Below are 24,903 nucleotides of genomic sequence, written 5' to 3' on the forward strand. Positions count from 1 at the left end.
TGAAAAAAGGTGGCAATTTGTTGTAATTGTTAATTTTGTTAGTGTTTAATGTCCACTTACTTTAATTTTCCAATATTCTTCCAATTTGATTCAGGTAATTAATTGTTAATAACTTGCTACCTTTTATTTTTAGAAAGTTAATTTGATTAATTTTTAATCTAAATAAGATTGATTTAGAATAATTTAATAATATAATTAATATTTAAATATTTGAAAATTATATAAAAATATTTAAAATTGTAGTTTTTATATCAGTGTTATAAAAATATATATATCAAATAATAGCTAATATTCATGTAATTTTATTCTTAAAAGTAAATTATGACAAATATTTTGAAATTGGAATTATAGTTAGTGAATTAAAGTTTAAAAAAAAATATTTCATGTGGTGAAAACTGGAAAGGTGGAATCTAACATGGTAGTTGACCCAAATTTGTTGAAAATCCTATCAAGTTTCCTCATTAATGATTGGATTTCATTTCATTTTATTTTATTTTTTGCCAAGGGGATGTCATATTAAATTATCTTAGCTTTTTTCCCATGTGAAAAATGGATTTGTTAACAAAAATTCAAGCAAGGGTCAAATATACTAAATTCAAATTAAAGAATATAAATGTGCTTGTGACATGAATATAATCATGAGTTGTCTTCCATTGACAAGGCATTATCATTCCCATTTTTTGTGTAGCTCTTAATTTATTTACTACTACATACTAAAAGTATATTTTCATTTTAAGTGTATAAAAAATATTTGTTTTATATTTTATTTTTATTTTTAAGATTTAAATTAAATATCAATTAATATAGATATTTTGATAAAATATTCATATCAATCATTATTCATAAACAAACATGTAAAATTCAAACTAAACAAATAAAATTGAATTGATGGAATATATTTTTTTAATTGTAAAAGTAAATTACACTTTTAAAATAATTTTGGTGTTTACGATCATTAGATTTGACATACATAATTCTCTTTAAAACACGGAGCTTATACAAATAGATACCCAATGAGTTAAAATTTGATTTTACATTTAGATCTAAAAAGTAGGTCCTTATAAATATTGATTAGATTTTTTATTACTCATTAAAATAAATTATAACAGATAAAACTACTCTTTTTTTTTTCAAATAATTATTATCATAATATTTCGAACTTTAAAATTAACTTTAATCATCATTTGATCTAGGTAAGAAATCATAATATTTAATTCTTCTAAACCAATTATAATTCTGCCTATATAAAAATAAATAAAAATACTACAAACAAAGGGTACAACAGCTTAGTCTAAAATTTGTCAATATTACCTTAATGCATGGTTAACTATATATCCATTTAACAATGACCAAGATTTGAATAAAATTATTGTACCAAAAGATTCCACTGGCGAAAACACTGTGATGAGAATAATTGTAAGTAACCTGTGAAGCCTCTTCTCCTTATTGTATATATAAAAAAAAATCTATTTTTTTTATTTTAATTTTTTTTATTGCCATGTTGAAGCAAGAAACAATAAATTCTCTTTTGTTATTTATATAATTAAAAAAAATACGTTATTAGTATATCTGTGATTTTATGCAAGTGGTGTCCTTATATTACTATACATATATTTGGCTTCTTGTAGATTTAAAATGAGATATTTGAGTTTAATTTCTCACACGCTCCATAAATTAATAATTACCTTTTCAATAAAATAAATAGTTAAAAAATTAATTACAAGCAATTTAATTAACAATGAATCAGTATGTAAGTCCAACTTTTTTCCCCTGTAGTGCTTGTCATCAAATAAGGTACATGCTTTGATCATACTATAAGCAATTTAATTAACAATGAATCAGTATGTAAGTCCAACTTTTTTTTTCTGTAGTGCTTGTCATCGAATAAGGTACACGCTTTGATCACACTAAAGCGCGCACCCTGAACTAGTTATATCAATTATTTATACGGCAACAAGCTTAAATTAAGTAAAACTACGTAGATTTGTTAGTTGGTGCGTCTAATTTTGTAAATGAATAATTAAAAGGTAGTTTATCCATCACCTAATAATACAATCAATTAAAAAGAAAAAATTATAACCGACAGGTTAAGACAATTTCAAACGTTGATGGTGACAAAAATGAGTGACTTTTGAATGGTTGAGGAGTGGAGCCAAGGGAATAGAAAACAAATTATTTTATTTTATAAAAAAATGACTAGATTCCATGTGACAAGTTGACATAGAAGTGATAGAACACGATTACCTCGTGTGAGTCTACTAAAAATACCACAATTTTTTTTATATTTATACTAAAATTTGATTAATTTTAAATTTGTATATTATATAATTTATTTTTTAAAATTCCAAAAGCTCAAATTTAAGATATTTAATTAAAAATGGAAGAATTACAATTCATATTGGTATATCATATGTAAGTTTGACTGAACTTAATAGCTTTAGTTCAAATCTTGTAATTTTTTTTAGTTATTATATACATGAATTATTTAGTTTAGAATCCAAAAACTTAAAGGTTAGAATTTTAGTTTTTTACTCCGCCTACGGAGTCCATTGATGAAAATATTCATCAAAAGAAAAAATCAAAACATCTTTTTGGCTGTCAAAGTTTTGAACTATTTATTTTACGGTTTATGCTGGATTTTTTGCTTGTAGTTTTATAACTTACCTGTCAGTCATTTCAGATTATGAAAATCAAAATATATATTTCCTTCATAAGTTTTTTATTCATAAAAATAAATATTATTGATTTAGAGTCTGTTTGACATTACTGCTAAAAATTACTTATTTTATAAGTTTGTTTTTTTTTAAAATAGCTTTTCAGAAAAGTGCTTTTGAAAAACAACAACTTGTGTTTGGCTAATTCATTTGAAAAGTGTTTTTTATAAGCAAATTGTGTTTGACTAATCTTTTCAAAAAAATGATTTTGAGAGTTGAATTACTATTAGGAACAAGTATTAATGTACTTTTAATATTAAGATTATTTTATAGAGAAAAATTGATTTAAACATCTATTACAAAAAAAATAAAAATTATTAAGTTAAAATGTTCATATTCAAATTTTCAATCAATATTGTACATTTTTTTGAAGGTTTGAAATTTTTAATTGTTATTTTTTTTCTTACAAAAATATTGTTGTTACATTATTCAAAATAATACGTAAAATAATAAATAAAATAATAATACATAAACATAAATTTATTAAAAATAAAAAATAAAATTATTGAATGGAACATAACCAAACATATGAAATATGTTAATTAATTAATAAGATATATATATATATATATATATGGAAATAACATTTTATTCTGCTTCTGTTTTTTTTTTAAGAAGCATAAATTTTTAGCTTTTTACCAACCGCATAAGTGCTTCTGCTTCCATTTAAAAGCAATTTGACTGGTTTGTCAAACACCTAATTTTAGATTTAAATATCAAAAGTTTATTCCACGATGCACTCCTTAAAAATGAATCATGCAATATGTAAATTTAGATTTAGCCAATATCGATATAAATATTAAGGATCGAATAATAAAAAACGAAAAGAAAAAATAGAGTCAAGGGTAGAGATGCGCATTATTTTGGCCCTTGGGGTGCGATGAGACGTATGTGGTCCATAACGCCAATGGTGATTTTATTTCTTTTTATGCCATGGTAGGAATTGGCTATGACATTAGGTGATAGACTGATAGTGCTATATTCGAGTAAAAAACTTTGTTTATATAGTATCAATTTTAATCTTATTGAGATAGATATCTCAGATGTCACTCAACTTTGAATAATTCAAAAGTCACGCAACTATGAATAATTCACATGGAAAGTCACTCAACATTATTTTATAATTCAAAAGTCACTCAACTTGGGATAGTTTACTCAAAAAGTCGAGTCAATCAAATTTTTTTTTATACCTCAAAAGTCACTCAACCATTAGTATTACACTTTGAAAGTCACCAAACCAATTTAAATATGTTTTCATTAAATTTTGTTCAAAATAAAAAAATTATTTTAAATTAATCTTTTTTTATAAATAGTAAAATACCAATTTGAACATAAGCTAGTGCTTTGATTAGTTGATTGAACGATTAATTTCTCTTTGACTTAGTACAATAGTTGTGAGTTATAAAAATAAAGTTTAGTGACTTTCTGAGTGAAATATCAATAGTTGAGTGACTCTTGTATTATAAAAAAAAATGAGTGACTTTTTATGTGAACCATTCAAAGTTGAGTAACTTTCTGAGTGAACTACTTAAAGTTGAGTGACCATATGAGTTATTATCTCCTTTTTATTTCATTAAAAATGGGTAGAAATGAATCATCGTTCAATGAAAATGAAGCAATGACAAATTCACATTTGATTGGTCGAAAAATATCACATGATATATTTTTCTGACTTTTTTATTTGACTTTTCATGTTATGTTATCTATCATATTCACACAATTTTTTATTTAATTTGACGCATCACATTTTACATATTTGAATTTTAAAACTAGACATCATCCAATGAATCCTAGACTAAATACAATGAATTCGTCATATATGACTTGATTTAATGGACTTATCAGTAAATACAATTCTAAATCAAGTTCATTTATATAATTAATTAATTTATATTAATCCACAATATTTTTTCTTTTTCTTTTTTTAGAATCCAATTTCTATTTGGAACCATCAACAATCAATGGGCCTTTAATAAAAAACGACTGTAGCACTAAATCAGATTTGCATCAGTAGCCCTTATTTAAGTTACTATTATTTAAAAAATACTTCCAGTATCTGCAATGTTATAAAATTTAGCTATTACACTAATCAAAGATTATGCATGCACATCTATCAGTACTACAGGTTTAGGTTATTTACGAGTGGCGCAAAAATCGATTTAATCGATAAAATAAATTGAAAAAAATACTATGTGTTTATCGATATTAGGTTAGTTAGTTTTTGATGATTTTGTAAACATTTTTATTGGGTTATCAGTTTGATTTTTGGTTATGTGATTTTGATTAATGATTAAATTGATAAATCAATGAGATTATATTAAATTAAAATTATTATTTTATTCCTAATTATATAATAATAGCTTTAACATTTTACCCAATTCTATTTTCTAAATTTTAGTATTACTTCCGACCATAGGTAACACACACTAGCCCCCCCTTGCACTTCTATTCTTGGTACTATTTCTAGTTTTATGAACATTGTGTATATATAATCATATAAACATTTTTTATTAGTTAAACCTAAAACTAAATCGTTAAAAATAAAAAATCAATTTTATAAACCAAATCGAACCGAACTGTATTTACAGTTAAATCTTTTAAAAGGACTATTTGGTTATTTCTCTCAAAATTTTAAACCATATCAACAACGACGCCGTTCTGTTAACAAAATAAAGCAATTCCCTTAAACGTGCGCCGCGGTATAAAAGGGTCTCATCACATACCTGCGCAAATTAGGGTTCTTTCTCCACTTTTAAACATTTTCTTCTCTCAAACAAAACTCCCAACGGATAATCAAAAACCACAAAGTCTCCAGCACGCTTTATGGATGAACAAAATCATTGAATAGTGATGTTTTAGATGAATCGTTTGGTTCATTTCTCTGATTTTGTAAGTAATGCTGAATTTTTCGTTGCTTTGATCAATGCTTGAACTGCATTACATCGAATTCTATGACGAAACCTTTTATGTGTACGAATGATTTTTGTAAACGTTATAGAGTTCTATTACACTCGGACTTGGTTGATTATCAAAATGTTTGTAAAAGTTGAGCACTTTTGATTGTAGATTTTATGAGCTTTTATTAGGTCTCTCTATACGTTGTGAATTTTTTTGTTTATTTGTTTTGAGGATCAAGTTAATTCGATTGTGATAGTTAAATCGACTATTTCAAATTCACCATCAAAGTGAGAGTTTGGGGAGGGTAGAGTCTATGCACACCTTACCCTTGCCCTAGAGCCGTAGAGGCAAGGTAAAATAGTCCTTAACAGTTCCAAAAAACAACATACAGCAATAGAACACAAACTATAACAAAACAATATGATAATTGAGATATAAGTAATCAAAATTATAATATAAATCGAAGGATAAGAAATTAAAGGAGTAATACTATGACTATTAATATAAACGGACATCAAGACAATGTGCTGCTACCTATTATCCTTATATCCTAATCCGTGACCTCCACACCCTTCTATTTCAAATTTACCAATTGCTTTATATATTGGAAGTTCTTTTGACTCACCAATTTACATCGTGGAAATCTGTGTGCAATCAATGAACAGGCATCCTAATTTTTTGTCCTTTGGAAATACTAGAGGTTGATAGACATTACCTCTAAGTTATTTGAATTTAGACGGAGAGTCAAAGTTAACTTCTTTGTTGATATTTGAGTGGAGTTAATGGTGAAAAACAATAAATAGAATGTGAAAATTAATGTAATAATCTGTTAAAAGTGGTCTATTCTGTATGTCTTTGTTTATGTGTATGAATGTCTAGGAGTGTCATGATATGAGCTGCTATGTTAGTCTTTTCCCAAATGAACTCTGAGTTGTTCAATTAGTGCTTCTTTTGGCTTCCGCTTTGATCTATATTTAGTTAAACTAGGTCTACGTATCTGTATTACTAGTAACATAATTTATTTCTGCATATATATTGTAATATATTAAACACAACCATTTTGTTGAACTCTTACATTATCTGCGTGACTTAAAAATTAGACATGGTTCTAGGTTTGTAGTGAGCAGTATCTTGACAAGTTTATAATGTCTGAAGAGGCTGGGCACATGATGGGGCTTTATGGTGATCCCTCGGATCAGAGATCTCTATCTTTGGATGATACAAGCAGCACTGAGGAATCACCCGATCAAACAAGGCTGTCTCTGGAGACAACTAATGATGCAGTTCCATATATAGGACAAAGATTTCCCAATCATGATGCTGCTTATGAATTCTATGCTGAATTTGCGAAAGGCTGTGGCTTTTCAATCAGGCGTCACCGCACAGAAGGGAAAGCTGGTGTCGGCAAAGGACTTACAAGACGCTATTTTGTTTGCCATCGTGCAGGCAACACTCCTGTCAAAGCTGCTAACGATAGTAAGCCTCAGAGGAACAGAAAGTCCTCCCGTTGTGGATGCCAAGCATATATGCGAATAAGCAAGACAACTGACTTAGGAGTGCCTGAATGGAGAGTGACTGGTTTCATGAACCACCATAATCATGAACTTCTCGAGCCAAATCAAGTACGCTTTCTTCCTGCATATCGCAGCATATCAGATGCAGACCGGAGCCGGATTCTAATGTTTGCTAAAACAGGAATTTCAGTGCAGCAAATGATGAGGCTTATGGAGCTAGAGAAGGGTGTGGAACCAGGCTATTTGCCATTCACTGAGAAGGATGTCAGAAATTTGCTGCAGTCATTCAAGAAGGTGGATCCGGAGGATGAAAGCATAGACTTGTTGAGAATGTGTAGAAACATTAAGGAAAAGGATCCCAATTTCAAGTATGATTTTTCACTAGATTCCAACAACAGATTGGAAAATATTGCATGGTCATATGCTTCATCCATCCAGTCATATGACATTTTTGGTGATGCTGTGGTCTTTGATACAACTCATCGGTTGACTGCTTTTGACATGCCACTTGGGATATGGGTTGGAGTGAACAACTATGGTATGCCATGCTTCTTCGGTTGTGTTCTTCTTCGAGAGGAAACTTTGAGATCCTACTCTTGGGCTTTGAAGGTAAAAGCAGGAATATACAATTTCATGCTGCTGATTTCTGAACAATTTGCCTACTTGGATGCCTTCACTTTTACTCATATCCCTACCCTTCTTTAAAAACCGTAACTCCCCACCCTCTCCAGTAAAGGAAAAAGAAAAAAAATGATTGAAAATAAACACAGAATATAGTTGAAATATTTTATGCATATGACATTTGGATATCTATACTAACTGACGATTCAAATTTTTGTCATGATTCATAATGTGTCTGGTCAGATTTTCCATGCTTCTAGGTAAGTAACAGTGACTAACTGCAAGATCATACTCTATAAATACAATGACTGCAACAATTACGTTTCAGTCCCTAGCAAGTTGGGATTAACTATATGAATCCTCATTGAACCTGCCGCCCCATTTAAGCTCATCTTAGACCCATATTATACATAAATAATGATAATAATAACAACAATGACGTATCAGATTTTCTTTATATTTTGTTGATAACCTAGAAATCCCGAGGGTCAGTATCACATGGTATAAAACTGGTGGATAATAGGCATTTTTCTATATTCCCTAGTGGCATATGAATCTCAGTAGGACCCGAACTAATAAATGTCGCCTATATAGATCTCTTTCTCTCTTGTGCTCTATCTTTTGTGTGGATTCTAAGAGATTGTAGGTCGTTCATGACAGTTTCCTCATGTGATTTTAGGTCTACCTCGTACCCTCTTTAACACCTTTACTCACCATAGTTTTGCACCTACGAAGTTATCTTTGACGTGTGCTACTCGTACCTTTTGTCGAATGTGGCCATTTCTTATCTTGTATGAGTACACATTCAACTTAGCATTCACACCTCAACGACACTCATCTTGTGAATATGTTGGACATTACCGACCCAACATTCTCTCATATGCTCCCTTCATTCATAAATACTTGTCGTGTTTTTTTTTGCACACCCCTTAAATAAACAATAAGTAGAGGGTAATTTGACTAGATTATCCTTATTTACTTATCCTGTCTATTGAATGCTTCTTTCTTTTGCACCACATTAATATCTCTCCATATTTATGACTAAGGGTAAAGGTGGAAACAAATAACTAATTATGTGTTGGTTTTTTAAAATGACAACTATTGTGGATCATCTATTTTTAGTAAGGATGACAAGTATTTAAGAACGTAGAGTAACATTGTTGGTATTATAAAGATTAGACTATGAGAGTGTTTAAGAAAATTCGGATACATCTCTTTGAAAAATAAATTGAACATATATGGGCTTGCACTAATGGAAATGTGTCTTGAAAGGGCAGGAATTATTAATGGTTTTAATAACTAGTTTCTATTAGGTAAATGCTTGCTGTAACAGTGTTTTTTTTTGGGCAGATCAGATAAATATTGATATCGCTTATCGCAGTTAATACTGTTTAGCTTTTGTGGTACTAACATTTGGATATAGGAATATTTTTAAAGCTTCTCAGCTTACTATCCGCTCCTGCTCCAATTGAAGGAGAAACGAAAATTTGAGAAAAAGAGAAGAGAATATGCAATGGTGTCCACAAATGAGTATATTAACAATTTTCAGAATCTCTGTTGATACTTTGTATGTTTTCAAATGTGTAAGGTGTTCTTGGCGTTCATGAATGGGAAGGCTCCACAAACAATACTAACTGATCAAAACATGTGTCTCAAAGAGGCGATTAACTTGGAGATGCCCACGACTAAGCATGCCCTTTGCATCTGGCTTGTCGTAGCAAAGTACCCATCATGGTTTAATGCTGTTTTAGGAGAGCGCTACAACGAGTGGAAGGCTGAGTTTAACCGACTCTATAATTTGGAATCTGTGGAGGACTTTGAGTTGGGTTGGAGAGACATGGTGAACTCATTTGGACTGCATACAAATAGGCATATTGCCAGTCTATTTGCCTTGAGATCACTGTGGGCACTGCCATACCTTAGGAGCCACTTTTTTGCCGGTATGACCACAACAGGCCACTCAAAGTCAATCAATGCTTTTATCCAGCGGTTTCTGAGTGCACAAAGCCGGCTAGCACATTTTGTGGAACAAGTATGTTATCTAGACCTTAATTGTGCTCCTGTTTATTTTTACTGGTAGTGGTAGAATGTTCTTAAAGTTCTAAATAATTTCTCTTGACCACTTCAAAGCCAGATGAAGGTTAGGGACTTCATATCTCAGGTGAAGCTTGATATCTGCTACAACGCCGCCAAAGTTACTCATAATGTTAAAATTGGCGGGATGTTTAAACACTGCTTGCTTCCTGATAATTCTTGCTCTCAAGTATCTGGAAGAAAATTGTCAGTCATGACGATTGTCAAGAATGCCGTCACTGCTATCCACTTGTTCCTTCCCACCCCTCCCCCTACCCCTTGAGTTATTTTAGGTTAGTTTTATACACACTTTACTTGATGGAGGTGTATAGGAAACATGAGGTCATTACTGAAATGTTACCGCTGGTCCTATAGTTGAAAAGTTAGCATGTATACTGCAACCTCTCAAGGTGGTTTCATCATATGTTTTTACCGAGTAAAAGTAATCTCCATTCTGAATTACATAGTCTTGATTATCAGGTGGCTGTTACAGTTGATTTCAAGGATCAAACAGGAGAGCAGCAGACTATGCAGCAAAATCTACAAAATATATGCCTTAAAACAGGTGCTCCCATGGAAGCGCATGCTGCTACAGTTTTGACACCATTTGCATTCTCTAAGCTTCAAGAACAACTTGTTTTGGCTGCCCATTATGCATCATTCCAGATGGAAGATGGTTTCCTTGTCCGACATCATACAAAACTTGAGGGTGGACGGAAAGTTTACTGGGTTCCAAGAGAGGGCATCGTGAGCTGCAGCTGCCATCAATTTGAGTTCTCTGGGATCCTTTGTCGCCATGCTCTCCGTGTTCTTTCAACAGGAAATTGCTTCCAAATACCAGAAAGATATCTGCCACACCGGTGGCGACGAATCAGTACACCAGCAACAAAAGCTCTTCAGAATACTCAAAGTGATCACACTGAGAGGGTTCAGTTATTGCAGAGTATGGTTTCTACTCTAGTAACAGAATCAGCAAAGTCTAGGGAACGTCTTGACATTGCAACAGAGAACGTGTCAATCCTTTTATCGAGGATAAGAGAACAACCAATTTGTTCACAAGGTATTAGAGAGTCATCCTCAAATCAGAGATAGACAAATATTTTGATTACATCCAGAATTCTTGTAGAAAATAGGGACAAAAGTGGGGAAACTTGTCTAGCTAGTGTATAAAGAGTTGGGAGCTGGCTTGATACCCTTTATATGACATATTTGCAGATTATGATTTTACTAAATCTGTGGGAAAAACATGAAAAAGGCAATACAGATATTTACTTTAGATGGAGTAGTTGTTTTTGCATTGAAATTGAAAGAAATCTCTTCCAATAACAATGGGAGAAAAGAAATCCGATTTTTCATGTTCTGAGGATGTATTACTAGTTTTTTATTTTCTTTCTATAATCATCTGGTATTTCGCACTCATTGATCGATTACTCTTTCAATAATCTGCTATTATTAGTTGTAACTTTCATTTGTGCAACAATATAAGTCGTGTCGTCTAGTTAAAGCACACAGTTTAATATTTTTGTGTAGAAGTCATTTTAAAAGCAAAGTTTGGGCGTGAACGATTTTTACCCATTTTCAAATTGCCATAAACATTTGATTTACACTTATAAAAATACTCTTTCTGTTCCACATTACTAAAAATATTAATACCAAATTACATGTTAATTTACAAAATTAAGATAGAGATAATTATAAAAAAATCCATTTTATAAATATTGTTTAGTTTCAAGAAAATTAGGGCAGTATAAAAGGAAAAAATGGACAAATAATATGAGATATCATCATTCTAAGCTAGCGTTTGGCCATAGATTTCCAAATATTCTTGGCAAATATTATTTGGGTGAAAATTTTGGGTGAAATTTCATCATGTGTTTGGCCATAGTATTTGTGAAATATATTTCACTTTTTAGAAAAATATGATTTATACCCATAAGTTTTAAAAACTATCAAAACTAACCATAATTTTGTATTACAAGTCAATTGGATCTTCGTTGCAACAAATAACAAGTAGTTTCCATGCCACTAGAGCAATGTGGTAGTTTGGAGTGAGTGCAACAAACATCATTTCATACATCGTGAAGTAGACAAAGCACATGACTTTGTTACCTTGAGCCGATTGTTCATCATTTTCATCAACAATCGTATCATCACTTTCATATTAACTGAATATTTCATCACTATTTTGGTGTTCACGTAAAAAATTATGTAATACAACGCAAACAACTACTATAGAGGGTGTTTTTGTAAAAGATAAAAGTTTGGGGTAAAATTTCAATTTTCAAAAGATCCCAAATAATGAGATTTAGCCCAAATACTAAAAAAAACTAGTATTTGGGAATTTGGGATATTTGCCAAATAATGGCAAATTGTATGGACAAACACTATTTGCCAAATTTTCCCCCAAATATTATTTGGGAAATCTATGGCCAAACGGGTTAAATAAGGGCCAAGGGTATTGCGGTCAATGTGACTTTGGTCGTCCAGGGGGTATTTTAGGCATTTCACATTTTTTCCCCATTCAAAAGACCGACTCTTTACCTGCGATCTGCGATGCTACTTTGCCGACTTTCTTCGTTCTTGTGATACTCAAGCTCTCAGTTTCCTTGTCATACTCCATCTTCACTTGTAATCAGGTGTCTACTTCTTTCGCGGTAATTGTTTTCTCCAATTAATTTCTCTTATTGCACTTGTTTTGTGGGTAAAATTTTAATAGATTCTTACATGAGTATGTTAATGTGACCTTCACATACATATGTACAGACAACAACTACTGATTTGGATGATTATTGTTTGGTGCCTCTACTTATTAACTTTCTCATGTATTTTGCTTTAGAAAATCGCTGACCCTAATGGCGTTTTGTTAGTATTATCTTTTGTTACAAACTAATTACAGAATTAGTCCTGTCTTGGAGAAAAGTTCTTCTGCTAACTATTGGTATGTGTCAACTTCTGCTATTTAGTGATTCCTCAAGCCCAGGTTTTTTCCATCGATAATCCTTGCACCACCATCTCCGGACCCCACTTGTGGAATTACACTTGATACGTGGTTGTTAGTTGAGGTAATCCTTGATTCTTCGGCACGAAATTCACTTATTAGCTCTATTATATCTTAATCACAAACTTCGTTTCCAAGGGATTTTGTAACTTTGGTTATATTTAGCTAGGAAATCCTTCACTACTTTTTCAGTGTCGATGCTCCTCCATTAGATCTATGTCAAGGATATCTGGCTTGAATCCGACCCTATTTCCCGTTATCTGATGAGGACCTGATTTTCCACCATTCAGCATATTACTTTCAGTTGGCTCGAGTCCATATAAGCACAACGTTAACTATTTTGGACATAGGATTGTTCTCAATTTCTTGACATGGGATTATCTTGGAAGTTTGCCGATTCTGTCTCGAGGAATCAAGAGTACTACATTAGAGTATATATTTAACTTGACATTAGGATTTTTGGATTTAAGATATTGTCCAACACCAGTATTCCCATGAAAAATATGTACCTAGAGTTTCTTTCCATATTTCAGGGCCTGTTGTGTCAAAATGATCCTGCTTTCGATATGAAGCAATTGAGAATTCTGTAGTAAAACAGAGAATACATTAATTAAGTTAGGTTTCTTAAAATTACCTGAGTGTTTGCAGGTTGTAGAATTGTTGAAGCATGAAAGCATTAGGTGTAGATTCCAAAAGTTCATAAGCCTTCTTAACAGTGCCTATGATTCCTTGGGTTGGATCGATGAGGATTAAATCGGCTCTAAATGCTATCATTTTTCCTCTCCTCTCCATGCTCGTGTACGAAGGCAATTTCAAAACCATTTCGTAGCCTTTCATTGCTGCCATAAATGCTATATTGATCCCCATATTTCCTGATGTTTGCTCAATCAACGCCCTCTAATTATAAATAATAATCAACAAGCATGTTAGAGATCAAAATAACTGTGTGCTCAATCTGTTGCCATTGTTTTGTTTTAATTTCCAGATGTATTAGATTTTAAGACCAAACTAATCAATTTTCAAACTACATATAAGTAATTACCTGTGAAAATTTCTCCTTCATTTCTGACTGGTGCAATACCTTTTACTTATTTGTTTTCTATCATGTTATGAAGATTATACATTTTTATTCATGTATGAATAGAGGCTTTAGACTGACTGAGTATATATGTTTATTCTGCATATTTTTTCCATTTATTCATAAGAAGGTAATTTTCTTTTGCTTTAGCTGTTTAATTTACTTTATTGGCCAATTTGCCTTAAAATTATTTGTTTAGTAGCTTTTATATGTCTTTACTTTAGGATAGCCCTCATTTTATCTTACGTTTCTGGCTGATGATTGATTCCTTTATATAATTGAGGTTTACAAGTGCTAAGTTAGCTATCAGTGCAGTCCTTTAGTGTTGTTGTTTTGTATAAAATAGTTGAGCTTTGATTATTCGGATAAGCTTAGGTTTAATTGAAATTTGACCAAGAGGAGTGGACAATTAATCATCTCCCGTCTCTTTGATCGGAGTTTGAAGTATGGAGAATCAAACAAATTATCCATGCCATGGACTGTTCTCCAGGCGATTATCAGCATTGTACTGCAGAAGAAAGTAGGCCATGAAACACAAGTGCTGAAAAATTGGTTGATACAAAGAAGGGTCTAAGACCTCAAGATCTTGAGTTAAAATCTTTCTAGAAGATTGATAGTCAATATGAACATTTGGAAGGTGGCGGTCTTGGATAGTACAACCGGAATGCTGTCAAATGCAAATCTAGAATCCCTTTTTGCAAAAAGTATGGTTTGGAGTTATGCTATGAAGTGTTGCTCCAGGAAGGCCATTTAAAGAGGGATATGCTTCTCTGTCAAGTGAAAACACCTTGCTGCTTGCCTAGAAAAAGAAATATTTTAGAAGCAAGTTTGTATTAAATGAACTGGAAATGTTAAATCTATAAAACACTTAGATTTAATTTTTACTTTTACTCCCCAGTGTCTCAAACTCTTAGTTATGTTGTAAAGTGTCCGTGTTTGCTTCTTAGCTAGATGCATTATGTCAACTCATATGCATGGTTCATTTGATTTGTTACTTTGTTTCATAAGTGATTTTTATTGAAGAAGAATCTTCATGAGAAATTCTAATGGCTAAATGAAATAAGACAGCACGGGCACACAACATCTAGTATGGTGTAAGTGACAAACAATATTCATGCGGAATTAATTAATTTTCAATCACAAAGTATACTATTATAAATTTTTAGGGAAAATAAAGTAGAGGATTAAAACACTCCACATATATAAAAAAGAAATCAAATATCCCCAAATACTATTTAAGGGTAAAGGGAAATCAAGAGTCGGATCCCTAATTTTATCTGCAGCCCCATTCTCTCCGGCACCAGCGTTCCACCTCTACCTCCGATCTTCTCCGATCAGGTAATTCTTACTTTGCTTCTTTCGATACCTATTAGAGATTTATCTGAGTTCAGTATATGAAAGTTCAGTCTCTAGAACTTGATCACTGTCATAAGCACCAATCTTCATTAATGAAATATGAAATTCTAGGCCTTTTGGCTAAGTTATTCTGTGACATTTTCGCTGGAATTACAGTTGAATTTACTGGTAATAAATTATTGAGGTTATTCTCTTAATTGTCAAGGGAATTTTTTCTTTCATTTGGCTATGTCAGAAGAAGCAACAAGTGTAAAAAATGTTTGGCAGTTGATTAACCCTGGCAATACTTACCTTTAGAAAGCTTGTGGATTGATGTCGCTACAGTTGGACAATTGCAATCTACTTCTGCTAAAGTTAAAGGTTTCGGGCAATACTTACCTTTAGAAAGCCTGTGGATTAGTGATTACTTGACTTTGACCAACCTTGGCAATACCCAAAGCATTAGCTCATCTATCTATGATGATGCTAATTGCCAATGAGGTAGTTCATGATCTTCCTTAGTCAAATAAATTCTGACCAATTATACATGTTTTATTCAAGGAATTAATAGTAGGGAAAAACATTTCAATCAATGGACGTGTTGAGTGAAAACTATGGCTATCTGTCATGATTAATGGGATACAACGTTCACTGTGTTCGTTTAGATATTTGAGAAGGTTCAATAGATTGGGCTAGTCAATTTGCATGTCTTTGCTTTAATAATTTGTTGCATTGTTGATCAATGCAAAATAAGCCATGATTGGATGCAGAAATTAATATTTAGTTAAAAATGAGCTGCAAAAATGAAGATAAGTAGAGTAAAAGACAGAAAATATGAAGTGCCTGTACAAAATCTTTTGGATGTGGAATATATGGTGCAACGGGTTTGTTAAATCAACAGAAAAGGGAATGGTTGAAAATAGGGAAGGAAATCTGAAATGCTTTTACCGAAGGGTTATGCATTGTTATAGAAGTTTATGTTACCTGATCGCAATGCTATTTGGATTTTGGTGAAAGGAGATGTAATTAACTTGAAAAAGGATATTTTTACCTTTTGTTGTTGTACGTGTAATTATCCCCCACCATAATTCACTTAATGCCTGGGAATTTTCACCATTATCCGTTATTTCTCAAGAACCTAGTACCTGACTTCTATTTGTAACAATAATGGTTTTCTTCTCTCTTTTTTCAAAATGCAAACTTGTTTCCTGATACTTCTTTCTTTTCTATTGTTTCTTTTTCTTTATGTTTCTCTTACTTCATGGAGAAGGGGAAATATTTATTTGAAATTTTTTCCTACTTCTATAGGTTTTGAACTCAAGGAAAGAAGATGCATCCACCTTTGACTCTACATAGACACCCTTTATGTGCTGATGTAAGTTTCTCACATTGTTAAATTAGATTAGATTCATCTTGTGCTTTTGAAGCACTGCCTTTGCATGTGTTTATTTGCATTGACATGCTATTTTCCTCGGACTCTTCAAAATGTCAACGGGTGCGTGTCGGATTCGCCAAAAGTATTGTATTTTTGGAGAATTCAACACGGGTGTGACATCAAAAGTGAAGAGTCGGTGCAACTTAGTTGACATGTAGTCTCGTCGTGTGTATATCATAGTTTGTAGATTAATTTGTTCTTTTTATTGGTTAATTTCAAGAAACAATTGCCAAAACATCTCAAATACACTAAAGATGGCTATGTCGCCGTGGTGCAGATAATTGAAGAGTTTCAGAAATGTCATACAGACCACCCACTAGGAAAATTCCTTGGGCAATGCACAGAACTGAAAGTAAAGCTTGACCGGTGCTTTAGGCAGGAAGTAAGGTTTCTTGCTTTACCTATTCGGAAATTATATGTCTTTGAAAACATATCTTCAGTGTTCCTCATGTATGAGCCATTAAAAAAATATGATGTCCTTCTGCAGAAAGCTATAAAGAGGAAAGCAAATTTTGAACAGAGCAAGAAGTTGAAAGAGAGGCTCCAAGCTTACAGGAAAGAAACTGCTGACATGCAATCTTGAATCTGATAATAGTTATGTTGACAAGACACTGTTGTGCAATATTTCAACACACGAAGGAAAACTTAACGGCTAGGATTTATCAGAGAAAGATTGGTGAATAGAATTGTCGTTCGTCTATTCTGATGTTTTCGTCAATCTCCATTATTTAAGTTAGTTAAAGTAAATAAGATGTATAGACACAAGAATTGATAAATTACAGGAGCAACTTATCAGACCATTCAATTTTGGTAAAATGTCAAACATCAAAATACTGAAATAACTGTGTGAACTGATAGAATGTTCCTGGTGGGAGGTAGCTAGCCTCTTAATATTAGTCGAGGTGCGTGCAAGGTGATCCAGCACAAACATAGACCTTGTTTGGATATTTTTAGACAAAGCAAATGTGAATTGTTCTAATACAAGCTGTAAGCGAAGTTTTTTTTTTTTTTTTTGGGAACTTGGAGCCTGGAGTGCATACTAAACTCTTAAGCTTGTGTTGTTGGCCAGTTGGAAGAATATTTGCCATGAATTTGCTCCACAAAAATAGAGTTTCTGTAGGATGGCCAATGTGATATTTAAATGGACTCTTGCTGTTATTTAAATCAAACATTATTTCTATTCCTTTCAAAATGAATAATGTGAGTAGTAACTCTTCCTGTTGCAACACAAATGGAGGTTTGAGAGTTCCAAATTTGTTTCTATTTTAGAAGTGCACCACTGGTAATTAACACCAGTTCTAGCATCCAATTGTGTGACCTAGTCTTCAACGAAGTGGTTGAGAATCAAGAGGTCTCATGTTCAATTTCGTTGAGACAAAAAACACTAGGTGATTTTTTCCATTTGTCCTAATCTTGGTGGACAGAGTTACATGATACTTGTTGCTGGTGGACACTGAATATTGTTATTGGTAGGAGGTGAAAGGTATTAAGTGAAATTAAGCCTTGATATAAAAGCAATTATGAGATGCCAAAATTGGGACATATACAAGTGTTGTAGGTCTCTATGGTGGTATCACATGTCTAAATAGAAACTTTCATGGCTTAAAACAGAATCTTCCTATTCAAATTTTAAAGTTCAATGTGTCAAAGCTTAACACATCATTTTTCACACATAGGATAAGATATATAATATTAATATACAGGAAATTCTAGACCCATATATAATATCAAGAATGCAATGAATTTAGTCTTGGAAGGTAAAAAAATTTAACTCATCAAATTTTAATATTGGATTTATTCAGTCTTGGATTTCTAACTAACCAAAACTTTGTTCCCTCCACAAGCTAAATTATCTTTGTCGATAGTGTCAAAAGAAAATGAAATGGATTAGGAATTAATCTGATTTGGATTAGCCGATATGTCTTTTGCCAAATATTGTTGCATGAAAAAAAGAATTATACTTATGACAAATGGATCTAACTCAACTGTAAAAGCTAACTCATGAGAAAAAGATTATCAAGTCCATATAAGTAGACCTTCAATCAATTTTCCAACCAATTTTAATACCCCTTCGTGCTCAAGCCGTCCAGCTTTAGCGTGTACTAAGAGTCCAAACAGAAATGGACTTGGCCCTGATACTATATAAAAATATGACATATCGACTAACTCAATTTCAAAAGTTAGCTTATGAGAAAGGATTATATAAGTTCATATAAGCAAGCCACCAATTCATTTTCCAATCTAAAATCCCCATACAAAGTCGAATAGCATCACTCCTTTTGTAGTGTTTGGAAGACTCAGAAATATTCCAAAAAGGTATTCATATGGCATTTTACATTATTTTCTATTTTTGTTTTTTTTTTCCCTTTGAAATAATGGAAGCAAATTTAAAGTTACTTTGGGGAATTAGGTGTTTAAAAAATAGAGCATATTTTAAGAAATCTTCTTTGATTAATAAGTTGGTTTTTTTTTAAAGATTATATCAATTTCAATATTTGCTTTTCTAATATGTGTTTGATACGACATAAATTGTCATAAAAAAATTATTAATCTCCAATTATCACTTGTTCCTCCTAAGTAAAAAAGTAACATATTTCGTTCTTGATTTGTTCACGTGTTACATGTGAGTTGAACGCACGTCATGATTTATGTCCGTTATAACAGAAAAAACGTTGTTCAATTGGGAGGACATACAACATGGTTCATGCCTTACTGTAACAAGAACACTTTTATTCGATTTGAAAATGAACTGATAACTTGTTATTCAAGTAAAAAGAATCGAGCATAGATATATTACGTATCAAAATTTGAATCAAAATACGTGCACGATTAACCTTCCAAAATTTGTCAAATATAAAAAGAATATATAAAAAATAACATAAAATGCCAATGATTGGCCACTATTGGAGCATACTTTCAAATCAAGGGAAATATTCGCAACCTACATTTTTAAAGTATCTCAACTAATTCTATCATATTTTTTGTTAAATCAACACATTAATTAATGTCGTTTTACTACTCTAAATGAGCAAAAAAAAAATCATTTTGCTATAAGTGATAGTGCAACTATTGTTTACACCACCAGTACAATTTAATTCACTCATTATTTTATCATGTTGTAGATTAACATTAAAAATAAATAAATACTTAAAACTATTTTATGAGTAGACTTAATTTATAATATTTTTCAAACTCTACGACCAAAAATATTTGTACAATGTCTTTAATCCTCATAGATTTTGAAGTTGAAATTTAGAAAAATATTAGAAAAAAATAGTTTTTATTTTCAAAATGATGGTATTTAAAAGTTAAAGTTGTGTTTGGCCATGAATATAAATTGAAATTGTTTTTGAATTTTTTAGAGTACATGACTTTTTGGTATTCTTCAAATTTTGAGTTTTATTGTCAAATTTTGAATTTTATGTGTTTCGGAGTTTAACGATTATGACCAACACCGTCTTAAAATTATTAAAAGATTAGATTTTCTAAATAAATTAAATTTTATGATCAAATAAATATTTAAAGATGAATTTTTAAAATTAACGTCAAACAAATAATCTTCAAAAACATATTACTATTGATTATTCTATTTTTTTTAACAGAAAATAAAAAGGAAGAGAAAAAAAATCAAAGTTAGAACATTCACCGTAAACGCCGCCAGGGTCAGGTTTGACAACTAGACTCGGACGTATTACAAAAGCTATAGGTTCGGAACATCCAGCTGTATACAGCCTGTTATTTTTAGTATTTCATTTTTTCATTATATTTTTGTATATTTCACATTTAAACATTATAAATCTCAATTATAATTTCCAATTCTGGGTTTGGTTTATTCGCTGGCGACAGCCTGTTTCCAACAAAGCTCTCCTACCACACTACCCCCACACCCCCCTCTATCTTCTCCCCCATTTTCCCTCACTCTTCTCTTCCATCAATCCTCTCTCTCTCTCTCTCTTTTTTTTCTTCTGTACTTAGGGTTTTTTTCTTCTTCTCCCGATTCTCACTGGATACAAGAAGATTCAGAATTTGCGCTTTTCAGATCAAGATTCTCCGTCTGGTAAGCTTTCGTTTGTTCTAATTTTTGCATGTATCCGTACTGTTTTTGCTTTAGGGTTTGTTTAGAGATAAATGCACTGTTTCTACTTTATATATGTCTAGACTGTGATCATTTTGTGTACGGTTTTGTTTTTAGGGAAATCACGTTGAACATAGATAGAGTTCATTGTTGAAGAAGTTTGAAAAAAGGAGGGTGGAATTGGTGTTTTTGGTGTGCGGTGTGGTTGGTGATCAGATCTCGAGACTGTTGATATATGGTAGTTTTGAGGTTGAGAGATTGAGAGGAGTTAAATCTGTGATTTCGAGGTGGTGGTGGAGGGAGGAGTGAGGGTTTCAGGTCTCCATGCTGTCAGAGAGCATGCGTGCAATTTGTGGTTTGGGTAATGCCCTATTCGAGATTTGCTGTTGATGCACTAGGTGTAATTACTATTATACTTGTTTCAATTTTGGTACTTGCTGGCTTGTATTGTATACTGTACTTGATATACTTTCATACGAAGATTCGCGGGCAAGGTTACAATCAGCTTGGTTATTTTCATGGTCCTTGGATTATCCGGATTGTATTTATATTGTTTGCAATTTGGTGGGGATTTGGAGAGGTTGTTCGGCTTAACTTGATTAGAGGGGAAGGAAGATTGTTGAATGCTTTTGGTTTCAGATGGCAGGAAACTGTTTGCAAGTGTTACATTGTTTCGAGCTTAGGTTTTGCAGAACCTTGCCTGTACCTAACCGTTGTGTTTCTCCTTCGCGCTTCCTTACAGAAGTCGGGAACTTTAAGCCAGAAATGGAATGGCAAAACAGTCGGATACATACTTCTTTTTTGCCTCCCAGTTTTTGTTCTACAGCTCGTGCTTATTTTGGCTGGACCACAACTTAAGAAGAATAGCTTGAAACACTTGCCAGATTATTTCACTAGTCCAGTCAAGCAATTTGAAAATGATGTTGCCCTGTGCACTTACCCTTTGTTGAGTACTTTCTGCCTTGGTCTTTTTGCCATCATGCTAACTTCATATTTGTTCTGGCTTGGTGGAAGAATCCTGCATTTGGTTATCAATAGGAGTCTGCAAAAGAGAGTATACATGCTAGTGTTGTCAGTTTCAGCTTTCTTTCCTGTAAGGGTTCTATTACTCGGTTTAACTGTTAGAACACTGCCAGAACATTTACCTTTTCAAGCTCTTGCATTTGTGGGTTTTGTTTCCTTCTTTTTTTGTATTGGGATGGGCATGTTCATGCTCATTGTCATGCCCATGCGAGATTGTTTAGCATTGAAGAAGAGCTCAGAGAGGGATATAGAGGCTAGGAGAAGGTTAAGTGATGAACAAAATGATACCGTTTCTCTAATTGCTAACCAAAGTACCCTTGGAGGAAGTATGGTGAGCAGTCCTGGGAGAAATTCAGCTGCCTCAACCAAGAGAGGATCCATCTCCTTTCGAACAACGGACAAGGATGCAACCTCAGGGGTGGCTTTTGTGGAACTAAGTGTATTCTCTCCTAGTCAGCACTCAACACCTCCTGGTTCACCTCAACTTCTTGGCTGGCCTATGCATCCTCCACCCTCACAAGCTCAAGGTCCCTTATAGTTTTCTTGGGCTGTATCTTTCCTGTATTCTCTTATTACTTTCACGGTGGTGGATAACTGAAGGGTCACTTTTTTGGGTTTTAAATTGTTTGTGTTCATTATATCTGAGTGATTTTGATGTTTGGTACATTTTTGATTAATAACTAGGACTTGCAAACAAGATTTGAGAGGTGAAATCTAACGAAATGGTGCTTGTATAAAGTGTTCTTTCGTTTGTGTGTTCTTCCTAGTTGCTGAATGTCAACCAATAGTTTGTAGGTTGCATATACACCTTTGGAGAATGGCTATTATACGAACCAAATTTTGCTCCCGGACCCCCTTTGTGTGGCTTTCTGCATCTAGGTACTTCTTTTCCAGGTAGTTATCAAGGTTTCCTGATTACTCGTTAAATTGATGTTGTGATCTATGCTAAATCCCCACATATTTACTTGATTCTAAGTTATTTTTTTCAGATGAAATGTTTTGTAGTATATTTGACAAGAAATTATTAGAAAAAAATAGTAGAAGGAGAAGACGAGTGTTTTCATATGGTACTGCTGGTGCTCTTGAAGAGGTTCAGTAAAAAAGATGGGGAGAGAAATTGGGAAGATAATTGCCTCCATTCCTTTTCTTTCGAACTAAATATTGTGATATTTAACCCAAAAAATAGCACTTGGAAGTTAAAAGTTATTTTGGGTCTGCGGTTAATACTGGTCAAAACTATATAAATCAATTCAATATAACATTAATGCTGTTTTGAGTTTTCAAAAATAATTACGCCCAAACGGGCCTTAGTGTGAACTCTTGTTTTCCAGCATATATTAAGGCATAAAGGGGTTTATGAAAGAAAAAAAAAAAGTTAATTTGTAAACAAGATGCATGGCAGTAGCACACTGTCAAGTGTTATACGTAAATAGTTATCACTCTTGTTAAGTTTTCTAAAAAAAGGAAAACCAAATACAAGAATATTAATGCATGACCTATAAAAATAAAATCTATATATTAATCATAAAATTTGGTTCGTATGTTTTTACTATATTTTGCAAAGAGTTATATCAACTAACATTGTTTTCATAAAGTCGTATGTATTTAATATTTTCTTTTAACTACTTGTACTACGGTTTATCATTCGTTATCTCCTTTTTTAACTTGAGCGTGACATTAGTTCCACCATAAATAATGTTCAAATAAATGTGGTGAATGATGAGTAATTAAGAAACTAATGTAAACTGCTGACCATATCTCTTCTAAATAGTTAAAACAAAAAAATTCATTTGACAACTCAAAAGAATTAAATCATACTATATAAGTGGTGGTTCCTCAACTACCACCAAGCCAATCAAAAATGGCCACGTGGCCTAATTAATATTTCTTTCTTTTATATAATATTTTCTATTTCTACTTTCTATTTCTTTCTATTAATATTTCTTTCTTTTATATAATATTTTCTATTTCTACTTTCTATTTCTTTCTATTAATATTTCTTTCTTTTATATAATATTTTCTATTTCTACTTTCTATTTTTTTCTATTTTCTATTCTACTTCTATCAAAAATTTTTTTTTTTTTTTACTTACTATATATCATTATCATACTTCATACTATACTATATAAGTGGTGGTTCCCTTGGACTACCAAGGGTATTCCCGTCATTTCCTTCCTTAAAAGAGCTCCTATCATATTATATAAGTCGTGGTTCCCTTAGACTACCAACTTACAATATATCATTATCATACTTCATACTATACTATATAAGTGGTGGTTCCCTTGGACTACCAACTTACTATATATCATCATCATACTTCGTACTATCATACTATATAGGTGGTGGTTTCCTTGGATCATACTATATAAGTGGTGTTTCCCTTGGACTACCAACTTACTATATATCATCATCATACTTCGTACTATCATACTATATAGGTGGTGGTTTCCTTGGATCATACTATATAAGTGGTGTTTCCCTTGGACTACCAACTTACTATATATCATCATCATACTTCGTACTATCATACTATATAGGTGGTGGTTTCCTTGGATCATACTATATAAGTGGTGTTTCCCTTGGACTACCAACTTACTATATATCATCATCATACTTCGTACTATCATACTATATAGGTGGTGGTTTCCTTGGATCATACTATATAAGTGGTGGGTCCCTTGGATCATACTATATAAGTGGTGGTTCCCTTGGATCATACTATATAAGTGGTGGTTCCCTTGGACTACCAAGGGTATTCCCGTCATTTCCTTCCTTAAAAGAGCTCCTATCATATTATATAAGTCGTGGTTCCCTTAGACTACCAACTTACAATATATCATTATCATACTTCATACTATACTATATAAGTGGTGGTTCCCTTGGACTACCAACTTACTATATATCATCATCATACTATATAAGTGGTGGGTCCCAGGGTATTCCCATGATTTCATACTATATAAGTGGTGGTTATTCCCGTTATTTCCTTCCTTAAAAGAGCTCATATCATACTATATAAGTCGTGGTTCCCTTGGACTACCAACTTACTATATATCATCATCATACTATATAAGTGGTGGTTCCCTTGGACTACCAAGGGTATATATATCATCATCATACTATATAAGTGGTGGGTCCC

General features: G+C 32.4%; 3 protein-coding genes across 9 annotated transcripts; all 3 read left to right on the top strand.

The window, feature by feature from the left end:
* Window positions 1–5,398: 5,398 nt before the first annotated feature.
* On the top strand, window positions 5,399–11,186 carry LOC102580080 (protein FAR1-RELATED SEQUENCE 11). Of its 3 annotated transcripts, none has more exons than XM_006349231.2 (4): window positions 5,399–5,603; window positions 6,725–7,735; window positions 9,336–9,779; window positions 10,301–11,186. In XM_006349231.2, the coding sequence occupies exons 1-4, from the start codon at window positions 5,574–5,576 to the stop codon at window positions 10,910–10,912; spliced, it is 2,097 nt and encodes a 698-aa protein (XP_006349293.1). In that variant the 5' UTR covers window positions 5,399–5,573; the 3' UTR covers window positions 10,913–11,186. The 3 variants fall into 3 exon arrangements, with proteins under 3 accessions (XP_006349293.1, XP_006349294.1, XP_015165018.1); XM_006349232.2 differs by having other exon boundaries at window positions 6,768–7,735; XM_015309532.1 differs by having other exon boundaries at window positions 5,584–5,603; window positions 6,713–7,735.
* A 1,151-nt stretch (window positions 11,187–12,337) lies between these two features.
* On the top strand, window positions 12,338–17,645 carry LOC102580625 (COX assembly mitochondrial protein 1). 5 transcript variants are annotated; one of them, XM_006349234.2, is made up of 5 exons: window positions 12,338–12,474; window positions 12,784–12,882; window positions 16,540–16,606; window positions 16,944–17,048; window positions 17,154–17,645. In XM_006349234.2, the coding sequence occupies exons 3-5, from the start codon at window positions 16,562–16,564 to the stop codon at window positions 17,247–17,249; spliced, it is 246 nt and encodes an 81-aa protein (XP_006349296.1). In that variant the 5' UTR covers window positions 12,338–12,474; window positions 12,784–12,882; window positions 16,540–16,561; the 3' UTR covers window positions 17,250–17,645. The 5 variants fall into 5 exon arrangements, with proteins under 5 accessions (XP_006349296.1, XP_015165019.1, XP_006349295.1 ...); XM_015309533.1 differs by lacking the exon at window positions 12,784–12,882 and adding an exon at window positions 14,272–15,234; XM_006349233.2 differs by lacking the exon at window positions 12,784–12,882 and having other exon boundaries at window positions 12,339–12,474.
* A 2,829-nt stretch (window positions 17,646–20,474) lies between these two features.
* Window positions 20,475–22,565, top strand: LOC102581868 (uncharacterized). The gene is made up of 2 exons (XM_006349238.2): window positions 20,475–20,723; window positions 20,859–22,565. Exon 2 carries the CDS (start codon window positions 21,106–21,108, stop codon window positions 22,300–22,302), a length of 1,197 nt encoding a protein of 398 aa, XP_006349300.1. The 5' UTR covers window positions 20,475–20,723; window positions 20,859–21,105; the 3' UTR covers window positions 22,303–22,565.
* Window positions 22,566–24,903: the final 2,338 nt, after the last annotated feature.

The sequence above is a fragment of the Solanum tuberosum genome, unplaced genomic scaffold (genome assembly GCF_000226075.1).
Source record: "Solanum tuberosum cultivar DM 1-3 516 R44 unplaced genomic scaffold, SolTub_3.0 scf00105, whole genome shotgun sequence".
NCBI lineage: Eukaryota > Viridiplantae > Streptophyta > Magnoliopsida > Solanales > Solanaceae > Solanum > Solanum tuberosum.